General features: G+C 33.8%; 2 protein-coding genes across 2 annotated transcripts; one reads left to right on the top strand and one right to left on the bottom strand.

Annotated features, from left to right (window-relative positions):
• Positions 1-454: 454 nt before the first annotated feature.
• On the top strand, positions 455-4,127 carry LOC140962911 (hypersensitive-induced response protein 1). Its single transcript, XM_073421997.1, has 6 exons — positions 455-554; positions 1,764-1,961; positions 2,324-2,444; positions 2,954-3,045; positions 3,129-3,225; positions 3,562-4,127. Exons 2-6 carry the CDS (start codon positions 1,773-1,775, stop codon positions 3,921-3,923), a joined length of 861 nt encoding a protein of 286 aa, XP_073278098.1. The 5' UTR covers positions 455-554; positions 1,764-1,772; the 3' UTR covers positions 3,924-4,127.
• Positions 4,128-11,655: 7,528 nt separating this feature from the next.
• LOC140962556 (uncharacterized) lies at positions 11,656-14,574 on the bottom strand. The gene is made up of 3 exons (XM_073421507.1): positions 14,278-14,574; positions 13,694-14,185; positions 11,656-12,242 (listed from the first exon to the last, which is right to left on the bottom strand). The coding sequence occupies exons 1-3, from the start codon at positions 14,435-14,437 to the stop codon at positions 11,875-11,877; spliced, it is 1,020 nt and encodes a 339-aa protein (XP_073277608.1). The 5' UTR covers positions 14,438-14,574; the 3' UTR covers positions 11,656-11,874.
• Positions 14,575-14,735: the final 161 nt, after the last annotated feature.

Consider the following 14,735-nt stretch of genomic DNA (forward strand, 5'->3'; position numbering starts at 1 on the left):
AATAAAATTTAATAAAAAAAACTCTTATAATACTATTTCATGAATCAATTTTGTTAGACTGATCTTTGAATCGATCTAATTTATGAAAAATAATAATTTTTATATAAAAAATATTATTTTTCAAAATAAATATAAAATGAGTTAATAAAGACTCTTATACATGGACACTAATTTTGCTATTTTCCAAACAAAATCAAATACTGGCATTTGGAAATGAGTATTTCTTGTAAGACGATCTCATGAATTTTTATTTGTGAGACGGGTCAACTCTATCGATATTCACAATAAAAAGTAATACTCTTAGTATAAAAAGTAATACTTTTTTATTAATGATCCAAATAAAAGACCTGTCTTACAAAATATGTACGTGAGATGGTCTCGTTTTTGTCATTCAAAATCCGGATGGGACGAATCAATTTCTGACGGGCCCACAGGAGCGTGTTGAATTCCGCACAAAAATATCACACACATTGGTGCTATAAATATATGGAAAGCTCCACCCTGTTCTTCAATTCCAGCCACAACACAAACCACCATTTCTCCGATATATTCCGGTAAGATTTCTTCTGCGTTTCGCAATAAATTTTCTTTGTCGAAATGTTACTTTGAATGAGATGTCGATGGAAGGGCTAATTTGTGTTGCAATTTAGTGATATTTGATTACTTGTTCTTGAATTTTATTTGTTTGGTGACTGGTATAGTTTTCTTTGTGGGGTTTATTCTCTAATTTCTGATTTTTTTTTGGGTAATAATTTGATGGGTTTTTGGGTTTAGTGGGTGAACGCCATGTTTGCTTTCCTTTGTTGCGAAGAAAGTTAACAATTCTTTACGTGTCTGAGTGAAGGCCCTCGTTGGATGAAGCTTTGTGAAGGCGAAGCCAAGATTTTTGCAGAGGATGCGAAACTGACGTTGGAATGGTTGAAAATTTTAGGGGGTGAAATTACAATTATTAAAATAAAAAATATATAAATGTATAGAAAATTATAAAGAAATGAAAGGTAGCCATCACCCTGCCGGTTCCTCAGGGCTCTGCCACTGTTTGGTAACTTGGGACTGAGATTGGATTTGGATTTGGATTCGGATTCAGATATTTCGGTTACAAATTTTGATGAGATTTCTCTGTTTTAATCCAAAGAACCTGTCGGAGTCCATTATAAAAAATTTATGGTCATGGTTTATAAGGAGTGAACTAGTGGGGAGGATTCAAATCCAACTCGTTCGATGGAAAAAAGTTCAATTTCTGATCTAAGTTTAGGTCACCACCAGACTAATTTCTTGATTATTTTCTCTTGCTATTGCTAATTCATTGTAAAAATTGAAGGCTGGAGTATCATGGGAGTGTAGGAAACGATAGAAGAGAATGATGTTTAAATCTTTATTAAAGTTTCAGTATGTAGGAGCTCATGATTGTTCAAGAACTTTGCTTGATAACTTGTTTTTAAGCCAATTTCTTCATTTTATGTCCCTACTCTGTAGGCTTCGACTTAAAGTCCAAAGGGTATCATACTAAAGTTAAAAATAAAACACGAACTTCTTGAGCATCTTCTCTTATTTTATTTCAAGTTTGTGTGATTAGAATAGGCTAAACTCAGGTTGAAAAACCTGCTTGTCAGGCCCGTTGCGTCTTGGTATTCTTATGAGGCTCATGAAGTTAAAATCATGTTCTAGTTCCCGCTCAAAAAATGCAGGGACACATCATGTTATCATCTTTTCTTGACTGATTTTGTCTTTCTTTCTGCACTTGTTGTCTATGGCGATTATAGATTGGAAAAATGGGTCAAGTGCTTGGTTGCATTCAAGTGGATCAGTCTACTGTTGTTGTGAAGGAACAGTTTGGCAAGTATGACAACGTGCTTGAGCCTGGGTGCCATTGCCTGCCTTGGTGTCTAGGTTACCAGATGGCTGGTACACTGACCTTGCGCGTGCAGCAGCTTGACGTCCGTTGTGAAACAAAAACTAAGGTGTTTCGCCTTTTTATTTAGAGTTATAATTATTCTCTTTGTAATCGGTGTAATCGGGTCTTAAATCTTGCATAGCATTGTAATATCCTATTGCATGTTTTGTGTGATGATAATCTCACAGTAGCTCCAATCAAAAAATGTGGATATGAATGATGAACAAATCAATTTATGTTGTCCACGTTACTTATATTTAGTAGGAATTATTGAAAATTTTTTCTGGATTGCCTTATTCTTAGACTCAATTTTCTGTCAAAATGAATGAGGAAAAACGAAAGCTTGCAGCAGGGAAAAATTGCATACAACATTGTTTTTCTGCAATATTTTGACCACTATATAAAGTGTAGGAAATGCTTGCGTTTCAGGACAATGTGTTTGTAACGGTGGTTGCCTCAATTCAATACCGAGCATTGGCTGAAAAAGCAGCAGATGCATTTTACAAGCTATCTAACACGAAAGAACAGATCCAAGCATATGTTTTTGACGGTATGGTTTTGATGACTTGTGGCTTTTAGCATTTATTTCTTTCTAGTTTTCATCAATTATTACTATTTTTGCTTATTCAAAGTAGGTTGGGTTGTTCTCAATGTACTGAACTCTTGCTAGCTTTTTGTTGTTGAACATTCTTCATTGTTTTGCGAATTCAAGACATGCAACTTAGCAATTTTTTTCATTATATTCCTTTTATGTGGTGTTTGATGTCTCATTCTACTCTATGTTGGAAGTACATTGCTTTTACTCTTCTTGCAATCGTGGGATACTTTTTTTAAGATTACTATATTAGTTTGTTGTCAGTTCTATCAACGAAGGAGACTGTTTTAGTTGACGAGTTATTCCTTTGATTGTAGAAAATTTTTCTTTCATCTATTACAGTTATACTGTCTATGTGATGCAGAGAAGATGTTAGTTTAAAATAGCTATCCTTAGCGTTCTTTTTTCCCGATCTTGGAAAATGTTACGGTAATATTTATGAACTGAACTGTATGCATTGTTAGTCATAAGGGCAAGTGTACCAAGATTGGAATTGGATTCTGTTTTCGAGCAGAAGAATGACATAGCTAAGGCTGTGGAGAATGAACTTGAAAAGGTAATGTGTGCTCTATTGATAACAAAGGTTGATATATGTGCAACGTGTATCTGACTTCTGAACTTGTATATTTGGCGTTTTAGGCGATGTCTGCCTATGGGTTTGAGATAGTCCAGACGCTAATCGTCGACATTGAACCAGATGCTCAAGTTAAGAGAGCCATGAATGAGATAAATTCGGGTTAGTTTCGAAATTGTCAACTCTCTCTAGAACCGAAGCACAATGCTTCAAGTCTCACGTTATTGCATGGCTGTAATACTCTATTTGTATCTTAATTGATTTTTTCTTGTTTGGTCTAAGCGAGAAATGTTTTCGATGTTCATGCATCACCATTGGAGTCTGGAGTTTAAGTGAAATTTTCTTGTTTGACCTTAACCAAAATATAAATGGAACTTTGGCCAGTTCTACCATTGCTCCATGATTCCATATGGCATATGTCGGGTTTGCTTTCAAAGAGATGTCATTTGATCGAGAATAATATATCTGAACTCTGATAATCTTTCAATGCCACAACAGCTGCTCGTATGAGGGTTGCCGCAAATGAGAAGGCTGAAGCTGAGAAAATCTTGCAAATCAAGAGAGCCGAGGGAGAGGCCGAATCCAAATACTTATCTGGGCTCGGGATAGCGCGTCAGCGTCAGGCCATTGTAGACGGGCTAAGAGACAGTGTGCTTGCCTTTTCAGAAAGCGTGCCCGGAACATCAGCCAAGGATGTAATGGACATGGTTCTTGTCACACAATATTTCGACACAATGAAGGAAATTGGAGCATCATCCAAATCATCTGCTGTGTTTATTCCACACGGTCCTGGGGCTGTTAAAGACATCGCAACACAGATTCGGGATGGTCTTCTTCAGGCTGAGATTACTAAACAGTAGTTCCATTTTGGTCGTGATTCGGAATTTCGTCTCTCTCTTGATGTAAGTAGTTTGAAGTGCGTGTACATGTTTCTTGCGTTGTCCAAAAAAAAATACCACGATTGTCGTACGTGTGTATGATTTGTGAATTTATATTTGCTTGGAATTATGAATCTTGATCGGCTTCTGTTGATAATATAATCAATATGTTTCCGTCGTAGAGTATTTCATCGTGTGAAAGGCTACCATTTTCTGTTTTCATCATACACTCAAGCACATGCTAAAAATAGGCGCAACCGAGAATCGAGAGAAATCGCAACAGAGTCCACAGTAGATCATAGAGTAGGTTTTTTGTGAGACGGTCTTACGAATCTTTATCTGTGAGACATGTATTACTTTAGGAATAAAAAGTATCACTTTTTCATGGATGACCCAAATAAGAGATTCGTCTCACAAAATACAACCCGTGAGATCGTCTCACACAAGTTTTTGCCTAGATTATATTAACTTTAGGAATGGACTGATAAATAAAATAGGGAATTTTTTTTTATTGTTTTATACTCTTTTCTGAATTTTTTTTTTTGATGATAAACAAACAATTGGGTTGAATATGTCAAACTCGGAAAACAGTCCATGAATTATATCCAATTATCAAGAAATCACACAAATAATAATCCGAAGTTCGGAAACTACCAAAATCCATGATTTGTAGACGATTATGTGTGTTGATATTCAATCTTGCAGTTTTCCTTCTAAACCAGATAGTTATGTCGATGAGAAACAAAACTGCAAAATTGGGACCATAAAATTTTCACCATTTCTAATTTGGTCCATCAACAAACCAAAAATATCACAAACGGTATCCACACAATAATATCATGACAATTAAGTCCTCAAGCCAATTCTTATTCTAAATTAGATCGCATTAATTTATGATTTATTTAATTGATGACATTTAAACATTTATAATTCCAACTATGGCCCTAAAAATTACATTTTAATACAAGATACCGTACTTTTAAATTCTAAAATTATTATGTAATATTTACTAAAACGACAATCTATCACATTTTTCATTGCTAAACTTGTTTTTAATTATTATTATTATTCGAACTGTTAGAAATATATATATATATATAATTCTAAAAATAGAATGTAGAAATCTATTTTTATGGGTTTCAAAAAACTGTCCAACAACTCTCAATATCCATCAATTGACTTCCACCGATTTTTGGCTAAGTGGATTATTTTATTCTACAAGATAAGAATTAGCTAGCGGAAATTCGTATCGGGTATACTGATCTAGTGGATAATCTAACTATTGAAAATTTTCAATAGTTTTTATGTTCTTAATTTGTTTTATTATAAGTCGATTCATGATTTAGTCCATTGATTTGCAATTTATTTTTTTTCGAATTCTAATAAAATTTTTTATCAGACTGTTGACGTGGCGCTAGAAAATCCTGACGTGAAATTGAAAACGATTATGTGTCATCGAAAATTGCTAATGTCGCATAACATTGTTGATTTCCCGTCACTCCAAAAAATCAAAATTGAAAAATAAATACAAATTAGAATACTAAAACGGTTAATATATAACATGACCAAAAATATAAAGATTCATATTTAAAATTTGGTACATTTTTTCGAGTGCTATTCCGAGTATGTATTTGGAAGAATGCGGAAGCTAGATGCATCTATCACAAAACTTTTAGGAGATCATCGTACAATTCAATTTTGTGAGACGGATCTCCGATCTGATATATGAATAATATTATTTTTTATACCAAAAATATTAATTTATACTATAAGTATGAATAATTAAGTTGATCTGTTTCACAAAAATCATATGAGTCCAACTTCTCTTAAGGACATATTCTTAAAAAATATATTTAGTCTTTCTCTTTCAGTTGCTAGAATAAACAACTAGAGCGATGAACATTAGTCATAGAGTATATACCCACTAAATCGATTTCGCTTAAAAAAAGGGGTATTAAACCGGTTTTTTTCCGATGAAAAGACTTGAAATTCATTCTATTGCGATTAACATAATTATAAATTACAAAACATCTATGAGAAAGTCCGACGAGATGATTTTGTGAGATGAAAGGAGTACGAGTAGAACAAAAAGAACCTATAAATAGACAGGTGGTCTCTTCGAGTTGTAACAACAAATCGGCTCCATCTTTCATACCATAAACAAAATGGCAAACCCTTCGTCCGCTGCCCTACTCCTCCTCTTCTTCCTCATCACAACTGCGGTCCTTCCATCTCGTGCGGCCCTGATATCCGTCAAGGCTGTTCGGGTGCGAGGCCTCCTGGTCTGCTCGGTCACGGGTAACCTCACACCACTGTGCATCACTTGCCGGGGCCTTGCTGGGGTGAACGTCAACATCACTTGCAATGGAGCCACCACTAGAATTGCCAGTGTCCTTACGGATTCCAGTGGATTTTTCAACGCTGTTCTCAGTTTCGCTGATGGACTTGTATTCGACAGCTCTTCGGCGCCTTGTTTCGTGACTCTTAAGCTTCCGATCGCCAAGTGTGTACTGTTGCCTCCCACCGGAATCCTCCGAGCTCCAGTGACTTTTATCGGGACAGTCGTCCAGAGCGCCATTGGATTGGTGGCCGAAGTTGTCACCAGTTTATTTGTTCTGGTGTAGCTAGACTGGTTACAAGTTGTCTCATGTAATCAATCCTCCATGTATGATGCATGTACGTAGCATCTAAATAACTGAAGAGCTTCTGTTATATTTTCTGGTTATCTTGGGGTAGTAAGCGAGTCTCAAACAACAAAACAAGAATTTAAAGAATATCCAAATCTCTTAAAAAATTTAATGAATTAAATCATACACCTGAAGTTATATTTTTGGTCCAATAACTTGCAATCATTCAATTTACGGTTTTAATCTACTAATTTAACATATACATTTTGATAAATAAAGGCTAAAATCGAAACAAAGAAAGAGACAAAGCTTTGCGGGCTAACAGATTGATTGAGGTAAGACTAGTAGACACTAGCATAGACCAAATTTCCAAAGCCAAAACTCCAACTGGACCAAGCTCCACATCAGGATGAAGCACTGCCCAAACAAACGTCAATGGAATCAGAGAAAGCGCACACATTGACAGACCAAGACGCATACAGAAGTCCATCCCACAGGCCACAGTGGATTGCAACCAGCTGCTTCACAACTGAAACGGAACCTGGATGCTTAATAGAACAAGCATGCGCACCACGGACCGACCCCTGAGCATCTCTCCCACTGCCCAACATATATCAGCAATATTTGATGTTATATTGTCTTAAATTTCGAAGTACAAAAATTATTAGTTTAAAACTGAAATTTAACTAATCAAAATCACAATTGGATCAATTCACATGATATTTTCATATAATTAATTTTATCTCAAATTACAACAGAAGATGAACTGAATGTAATATATTCTTTCTTTGACCTATTTTTTTCATTTCCTACAATATCAAACTTTTTTTTAAAAAATAACACATAATTATTAAATTAATTATATTTTAGTGTTCTAATACCCTGATATCTGCTTTTTATTGTTTTAAAAATACCATTTACATTAAAATAATAAGATAAAATAGATTTTGATAAATTACATATACATAATATCCCTACATTCCCATCAGTTATGCATCAATTAACTAATTGATTTATATGCATGCAATAGCTACCCTTATTATGAGGTCTACTGCCTACACAATAAATTAAAATAAACTTCATTTATATATTAAACTTTATATATATACAGTGACAGAGCCAGAAATATGACTCTACCCGGGTTAGAATTTTTTAATATTTTAAATTGATCTACCCGAATTAATATCAAATTAATTAATTCAAATTTTACAAATAAATTTTTTTTAAAAATTTTAGCTCCGCCACCGTATATCTATATTACATTATCAAAAACGAATTAACAAAAATAGAAAATTTTGATATCTTTGCGTGACATTCTTAATTTTTCAACAAAACATCTAAAATGCCATGAAAGCTACGTAAGTACATATAAAGTATATGGAGAACATAAATCAGTTCTCTCAATCTCATATTTTGTTTTTTTAACTTGTAAAATATGTTTACCTAAAAAGAAATTTAAATCATATATACTACCTCCGATATCCCAATTATATAAGTTTCATTTCCTTTTGGATGTGTCAAATATATAGTTCATTTTCTACATTTAATTGCATTTTTTTGTTTTACTAATATACTCTTATTAACTAAATCTTAACAAAACATGTAACTAGTTTTTTAATGAATTAAATAAAGAAAAATAGAAATTTTGTATGTAAACTTTGTTTTTCAATTATTTTCTTAATCTGTGTTAAAAATAAAAAACTACGTATACATACATATACCGGCTTGTTATGTGAAATGAAGAAAATCACATTAGTATGGCATAAAACTTGCACTTTTCCATATTTTGTCATCAATTTACAGTACTCTTAGTCACTAATTTTCACTTTTCTCGATTTTAGTCTTTTTAAACCGGAGTGCTGATGTGTCACCGAAAATTACTGATATAACGATAAAAATTAATAACGTGTCTGGTGTCAGATCTGCTCTCCATTGAAAAATAACTAAAATTATTTTTTAAAAAAGTAGAAGTTAGTGGACGAAAACTGTTAATTGACCGATAATAGAGTAACAGACCAGAAATATGCAAGTTATAAGATGTAAAATATAATTTTCTCTGTCAAATGTACTATTCACAGATTTTTTTAATTTAGTTTTATCATTTGCTTATTTCTATATAATAGAAGTTAACTAATGGAAGTATTGAATTACAGTATTAATGAGCTGACGACCTTCCTAGCTTTAAATTTTTTTATCAGATATTTGCTCTTAATAAAGTTTCTGGTTATCTGATTTTTTATGCCTACTAGTGAATGAAATTATCTCACATTAACACCTTTTTTTAAAAAAATTCAATGACTAATATTTTTACCCTATTGGGTCACACCCAAAAAATGGTTTCATGACAATGTTTTGTTTGGACAAACACTTTAAAAACGTTAACCGTATTTTATAAGTGAAAAAAAATTTAAAGTATGTATTTGGATAAGATTTTGTAAAACGTTGTTGAATTTTTTTTTTTAAAAAGTGTTCTCAAAGGATAGTTTTAAAAGAACAACTAAGAAATATTTTTTTTAATGTTTTTAGAAATAAAGACAATGATAAAAAAAAATATATAGATTTTTAACTCAGAAACAGGTTTATATAATTTTTGTCCAAACGCATATTTATTCTTAAAATTTTTTTTAAAACTTTCTCTAAAAATTTGTAAAAAACCCCTTTTACAAAAATGTTTATAAATATTTGTCCAAACAGAGCCTAATATATTTTTTCTATTGGATATTTTTTCAATTATGACATTATATGTTTATCTTTTTACGATTTTGGTTATTTATACTATATATTGAATTTCAATGTCAGTCTTTTATTATTTCATTTTTTCAATTTTAGTCATTTTTCCATAGACGTACTAATGTACCACCGCATTTGCTATATAGTTGTCACATCAACATCACATTGATGTCACATAGTGCAAGTTATGTCGAGAAAATAACTAAAATGTTAGAAGTTAGCATATATGGTATGAGATCGGACCAAAGTAAAACTTATAACTAAAAGGCGGAGTTAAAGTTGTGGTGTAAATTGATAATATATATTTGGAATTTAATACTTGCATAACTAACTTTGATCCTGTAATATTTTCTTCGTTAGGGTTGGTTAGCCCTACTCAGTTATAAAGTTGACCCACTAATAATAGAAATAAAAACACAAAAAAGGTGAAAACTAGATAAAAAAAAAAAAAACACCCTATAAATAGATGTTCCCTTCAAGCCAATGAACACACCAACACAATCTGTCTAGTTTTATTTCATCATATCCATCCAATGGCAATCCCTTCCTCCATCACAATCTTTCTCCTCTTCCTCCTTTCTGCGGCCTCGGTGCTTCCCTCGCATGCAGACCTTATCAACATAAACGGTGTTAACGTGGCCGGCCGTCTATTCTGCTCAGCCACCGGCAATTCTTGCCCCACTTGCAGCGGCATTGAGGGGGTGAATGTCACCATCACTTGCAATGGAGCCACCACTAGTGTTGGTAGCGTGCTCACGGATGCTAGTGGGTTTTTCAATACCGTTCTCAGTCTTGCCGATGGGCTTTTGTTTGACAACACTTCGTTGCCTTGTTTTGTGACCGTTAAGCTTCCCATTGCAAAATGCACACTCTTGGCACCCACCGGAATCCTTCGAGCTCCGGTGACTTTCCTAGGAAACGTCATTAGTGGCACTATCGGGTTGGTTGCCGAAACCGTCATAGGTTTGTTTGTCCTAGTTCCACTGTAACTTGCTTGTAATTAGCTGCAGCATGCAATGAGTTATTCTCCGGTGTGTTTTTGTGTTTAATAATGTATGATGCTTGCATGTAAGCTACTCTTAATGTTCCTGAATAAAGGAGAAGTGTTCCATTAATGCCTTGGTTTTGTCATTTTTCCTTCATTCTTCTATTATCTAGCTACTAATTAATTTATTGGAAAAATTAGCTAAAAAACCTCTCTAAAAACTTTTATAAATGAAAAACCCATTAATAATATCTAAATATCGGTTCAACCAAATGTAGTAACAAATAAAACAATTAAACCAAATCTAAAACAAATAAAACTTTTATGTAAAAATATGTATTTTGCAAATAATTAAGTCAAATAATATTAATCAAGGAAGCCACATTACATTAAGCCAAAACGGATCTTTCGCTTTATTCGGCTAACCAAATAGTTCAGAGAAAAGAAAAACACTTCCTTTTCTTTTTGGTTTTATCATTGAATGAATCTCAAAAATTGTTTTAAATAATTTTGCTTTTAAAATAAAAGAGAGAATTGAGAAATTTTACCAAAGATTTGAGATACCATTACCATTTTAAGACTAAATGAGTAATTAAGGATTTTTTTATTATTAAAAATATTAAAAGTAAAAGTGGAGTGATTAATATAACTTGGAGTGTAAATATCAATACCCAAGTAATATATATTTCAAATAACCGTCCCAGATAGAAATCATAGAATGAAGTATTGTTTTGTCCAATCTCTTCTTTGAACGACGTCGACAAAGGCAATCTGTGTAATCTTGGAAAAATTATCCTAGTGTCTATATATGCATGTAATTAATAAATTCAAAATTTACAAAGAATATATAAGGAACTAGCAAAACAAATTTTTTGAAATAATTATTAGTTTTGAAATTCGATTTTACTTAGAGTAATTTGGACAGTACTGCACTCTTAAAAAAATTAATAATGTTTCTCTTTGATTTTTTTTCTTTATTGAAAAATAGAAAAATAATTTTTTTGGTCAACTGATTTGATATATTTTAGGTTTTGGGATATTAAAGTATTAAACGTTTGGTTTTGATTTAGTAACTTCGATCCCAGTGCGTGAGCGAGCGAGCTCGAGTTCTTCTTGTAAACAATTGATCTTGGTTATAGTTGAATGATCCCTAGGGGCTGGCCGGTCGAGTGGATGTTGGACTAAGTTGGTCCGAACCACTATAATTCGCTGTCGTTTCTTATTTTGCATGAAGTTCTTGATTGTGAGGTCACTTTGATTGATCATTCATACACTCAAATCATTTATTGGCACAACAGGTGGATGTGGAAATTATATTGGCTCAGCGGCAAACTAAAGTCTTGGGTACGTAGTATGGAACTAAAGCCTTGGGTACTGATCTAAGTGATTCAAATCAACCTCTAAGACATTAATCAAAGTTTAACAGCATTCAGACATATCAATCTCGGCCAATCTTCGAATGTTTCTCCTACATACTCGAAAGACATGCAAAAAGAGAATGACCTTGACCTCGAATATACATACGAACCCGTCAAAATGTATTAAAAACACACACGATTTCAAGAAACAACTAAACCGGCCAACCACTCAACTAGAAACTAAGCCTCCTTTTACATCCGTCCAGAGGTAACGAATAATCATGAACCCGACAAGATTTCAGTTCTCTGACAACATCCTCGACCAAGTCTCTGCATATGTAATCTTGCAACACCATCAATATTCTCCCCATTTCTCTTTGCTCACCCCAAGCCACGTCTTTGCACACTTCTTCTAATGTCCGAGCCTTTGGCGACGAGCTGGTACTGCTAAGTCGGGGCGAGGTGGCGATAGGTGGTGAGCGACGCGATCTTGTTAAAAACACTGCCATTAGTTCGGCATCGTCCTCTCCTGGTTTCTTGGATGCTGTAGGATGCTTGCGGTGAGGTAGGAGACATGCTGGTGTTTTGGGAGTTGGGCAGACTGCACGAACAGGATTAGACCAAACATGCTATATTTTTATCAGTCACTATTCCACTTCTATGTATCATATTACTTCATTAATCACAATATAATTTTTCAATACATAATCATGTCACTAAAAGTAAAGGCAACCCTAAAATCATGCAATAAATTTGATTATAAAGTAGATATTTCAACAGAGATGGCTATTAATTCTGCTATCAAAATCAAAATGTTATATTACTTTTGGATGCCTAAATGCTATGAATTTTGAATAATGTGTTTTTTTGTTTTTTGTTTTCACGGGAGATGTTGATACAATCAGCATGTCCATTTTTAAACGGATTCTGTAAATTTTTAATGCTAAAAATTGATTAAAATTGTGTAATTAATCAAAAAACATTTGGTAGAAAAAATTAGAATGGACCGATAAATTTGATTAAAATGGTTGGAGTAAAAAAAATATCGTGGTCTAGGGATGATGGACCAAAAAGCAGAAAAGGTTGAGATAATTCATCAAAAGCAATAATAAACAATGATGCTTCATTGCCTTTTGGTAGTCACGCAGGCGACCACTCCAGCATTCTTCTTCTTTCTTTTATCCCTTTACTTTTTTCCTTTTTTAACTTTTGATCTTCTTTGACTCATCATCATGAGCATCACCAAGGTGAAAATTAATTTAGGCCTAATGTTTTTTTTAATTATGACATAACCTTCGGGTTAACGCGGTAACCTCTACAAGTCACGCTAGCCAGATAAAATCGTATTGTGCAAAAATCATGTGCGACAAGCTCACCTGATAAATTGTTGGTACGTAGAATTGAACTCCAAGACTATTTATCAAGCACTCGTCTTGTCCAACAATTTAGACACCACTCGAGTGCTGGGCTTACTGTTGCTTTAATTTTCACAAGGTTGCATTTTCTATCGATCTTGGTTTCTGATTTTTTATTGTTTGGAACCATAACTTCTAGTTGTGATTCATATATACTGATACTTGACACATTGCCATGTAGCACTGCATTACCACACTCTCGTCATTTCAGAAAAAGATTAAAATTGTCAATAATTAAAATAACATATTAAGATATATCGAAATTTGACTAACATATAAAACATTAAAATCGCATGGAGATAAATTTCGTGACGGCTCGGTTTCCTTGATTATTTAATAATTTTTAATATTTGTGAATTTTAATATATAATAAATAAAATATTTATGTTATGCTTCAAAAAATAATCAAACATACATGATAAACGAGAAGTGTGGTTTATCTAAATTTGGTCGATCGGCTTATCTATAGTTCTAAAATTTATAATATTTTATAATAAAATTTAATTTGGTACAATCTTAATTTGTGATTATACAGATGAAATCACGTCTGGTTATTTTATGTGTTTAGCATAAATTTGCAAATAAAAACGGAAATGAAAATCAGAAAAAGAGACGCCAAAAAGATAGAGAGACATACCAGCTGGATTCTGCGTTTCGGGGAAGCCACTAGTAGGTGCCCAAGCCCCGACGGCGGCTCGCTTTTCCGTGCAAGAATTTGCCACCCAGGAGTCTTCGTTTTCTCTGCCTGAAAGATCTCTCTTCGCAAGACGCACGTCATTTGTTTGCACCGCCTGGATGATCCGCCTCAACCCTTCCAGATCGTCATTACATTTTTCCAAAGCTCGTATCAGCTGACGTCTCTTCTCCGAAATGGTACAGGTTTCTTCCAATGCCGGCCTTTTCACGGCAGTGTTCATATCCCCCAATCCCATTAACCTTGCCACCAATGAGGACGGAGTTCTAGGATTTTCAGGCGGGATCGATGGACTTCTCGGCACGTTAATTTCGATCGACAATCCAAAATCATGACTTCCGCTTTTGTCTTCTCTACCTGAGGAAAGAGAATCCTTTTTTGGCTTGTCTTTGTCTTTTGCTGGAGAAGATGGCTCGCATTTTTCTCGTTTCCTGCCTGAAAATGTGCTTCCATTTCATATAAACTTCTAAATAAATTAAAGAACTCAGGGAACACATGATTGTTTGGAGAAAGTCAGAATTTCTAACCAAAAGTGAGGCGTTTGCTGAAATTCTGGTATTTGGAGAAGAGCTGAAAAATGCCCGACATGCAGCCGATGGGTTTCGCATGGCGAGTTTCCTGTAATGGTGCGGCGGCGGCGAGGCGGCGGGACGAAGAGAGTGAATTCTCCCGTCTCTTCAGCATCATTGTAAGGGCGTACGTGCTGTGAGGAATTTTCTTGTGAGAAGATTAGCTGCCGATTGAGAGAGATCACTGCTGCTAAAAAATGAATTAAAAAATAGCCGTTTGTTATCTATTTATTAAATATTCATTATTTAAAATCTTTTAAAAGGTTTATAATGGTAAATAGTCAGTGTTCTTTTGATTCAGACCCCAAAGTAAAATAAAAGATGTGTATGAGTAGATAGAGATGGAAGAAATAGGACATCAAATAGTGATATTTAGATTATATTTTACAATATTTCAGTAAGTATATGTTTCACGT

The sequence above is a fragment of the Primulina huaijiensis genome, chromosome 17, assembly GCF_012295235.1.
Source record: "Primulina huaijiensis isolate GDHJ02 chromosome 17, ASM1229523v2, whole genome shotgun sequence".
In the NCBI taxonomy this organism is placed as follows: domain Eukaryota; kingdom Viridiplantae; phylum Streptophyta; class Magnoliopsida; order Lamiales; family Gesneriaceae; genus Primulina; species Primulina huaijiensis.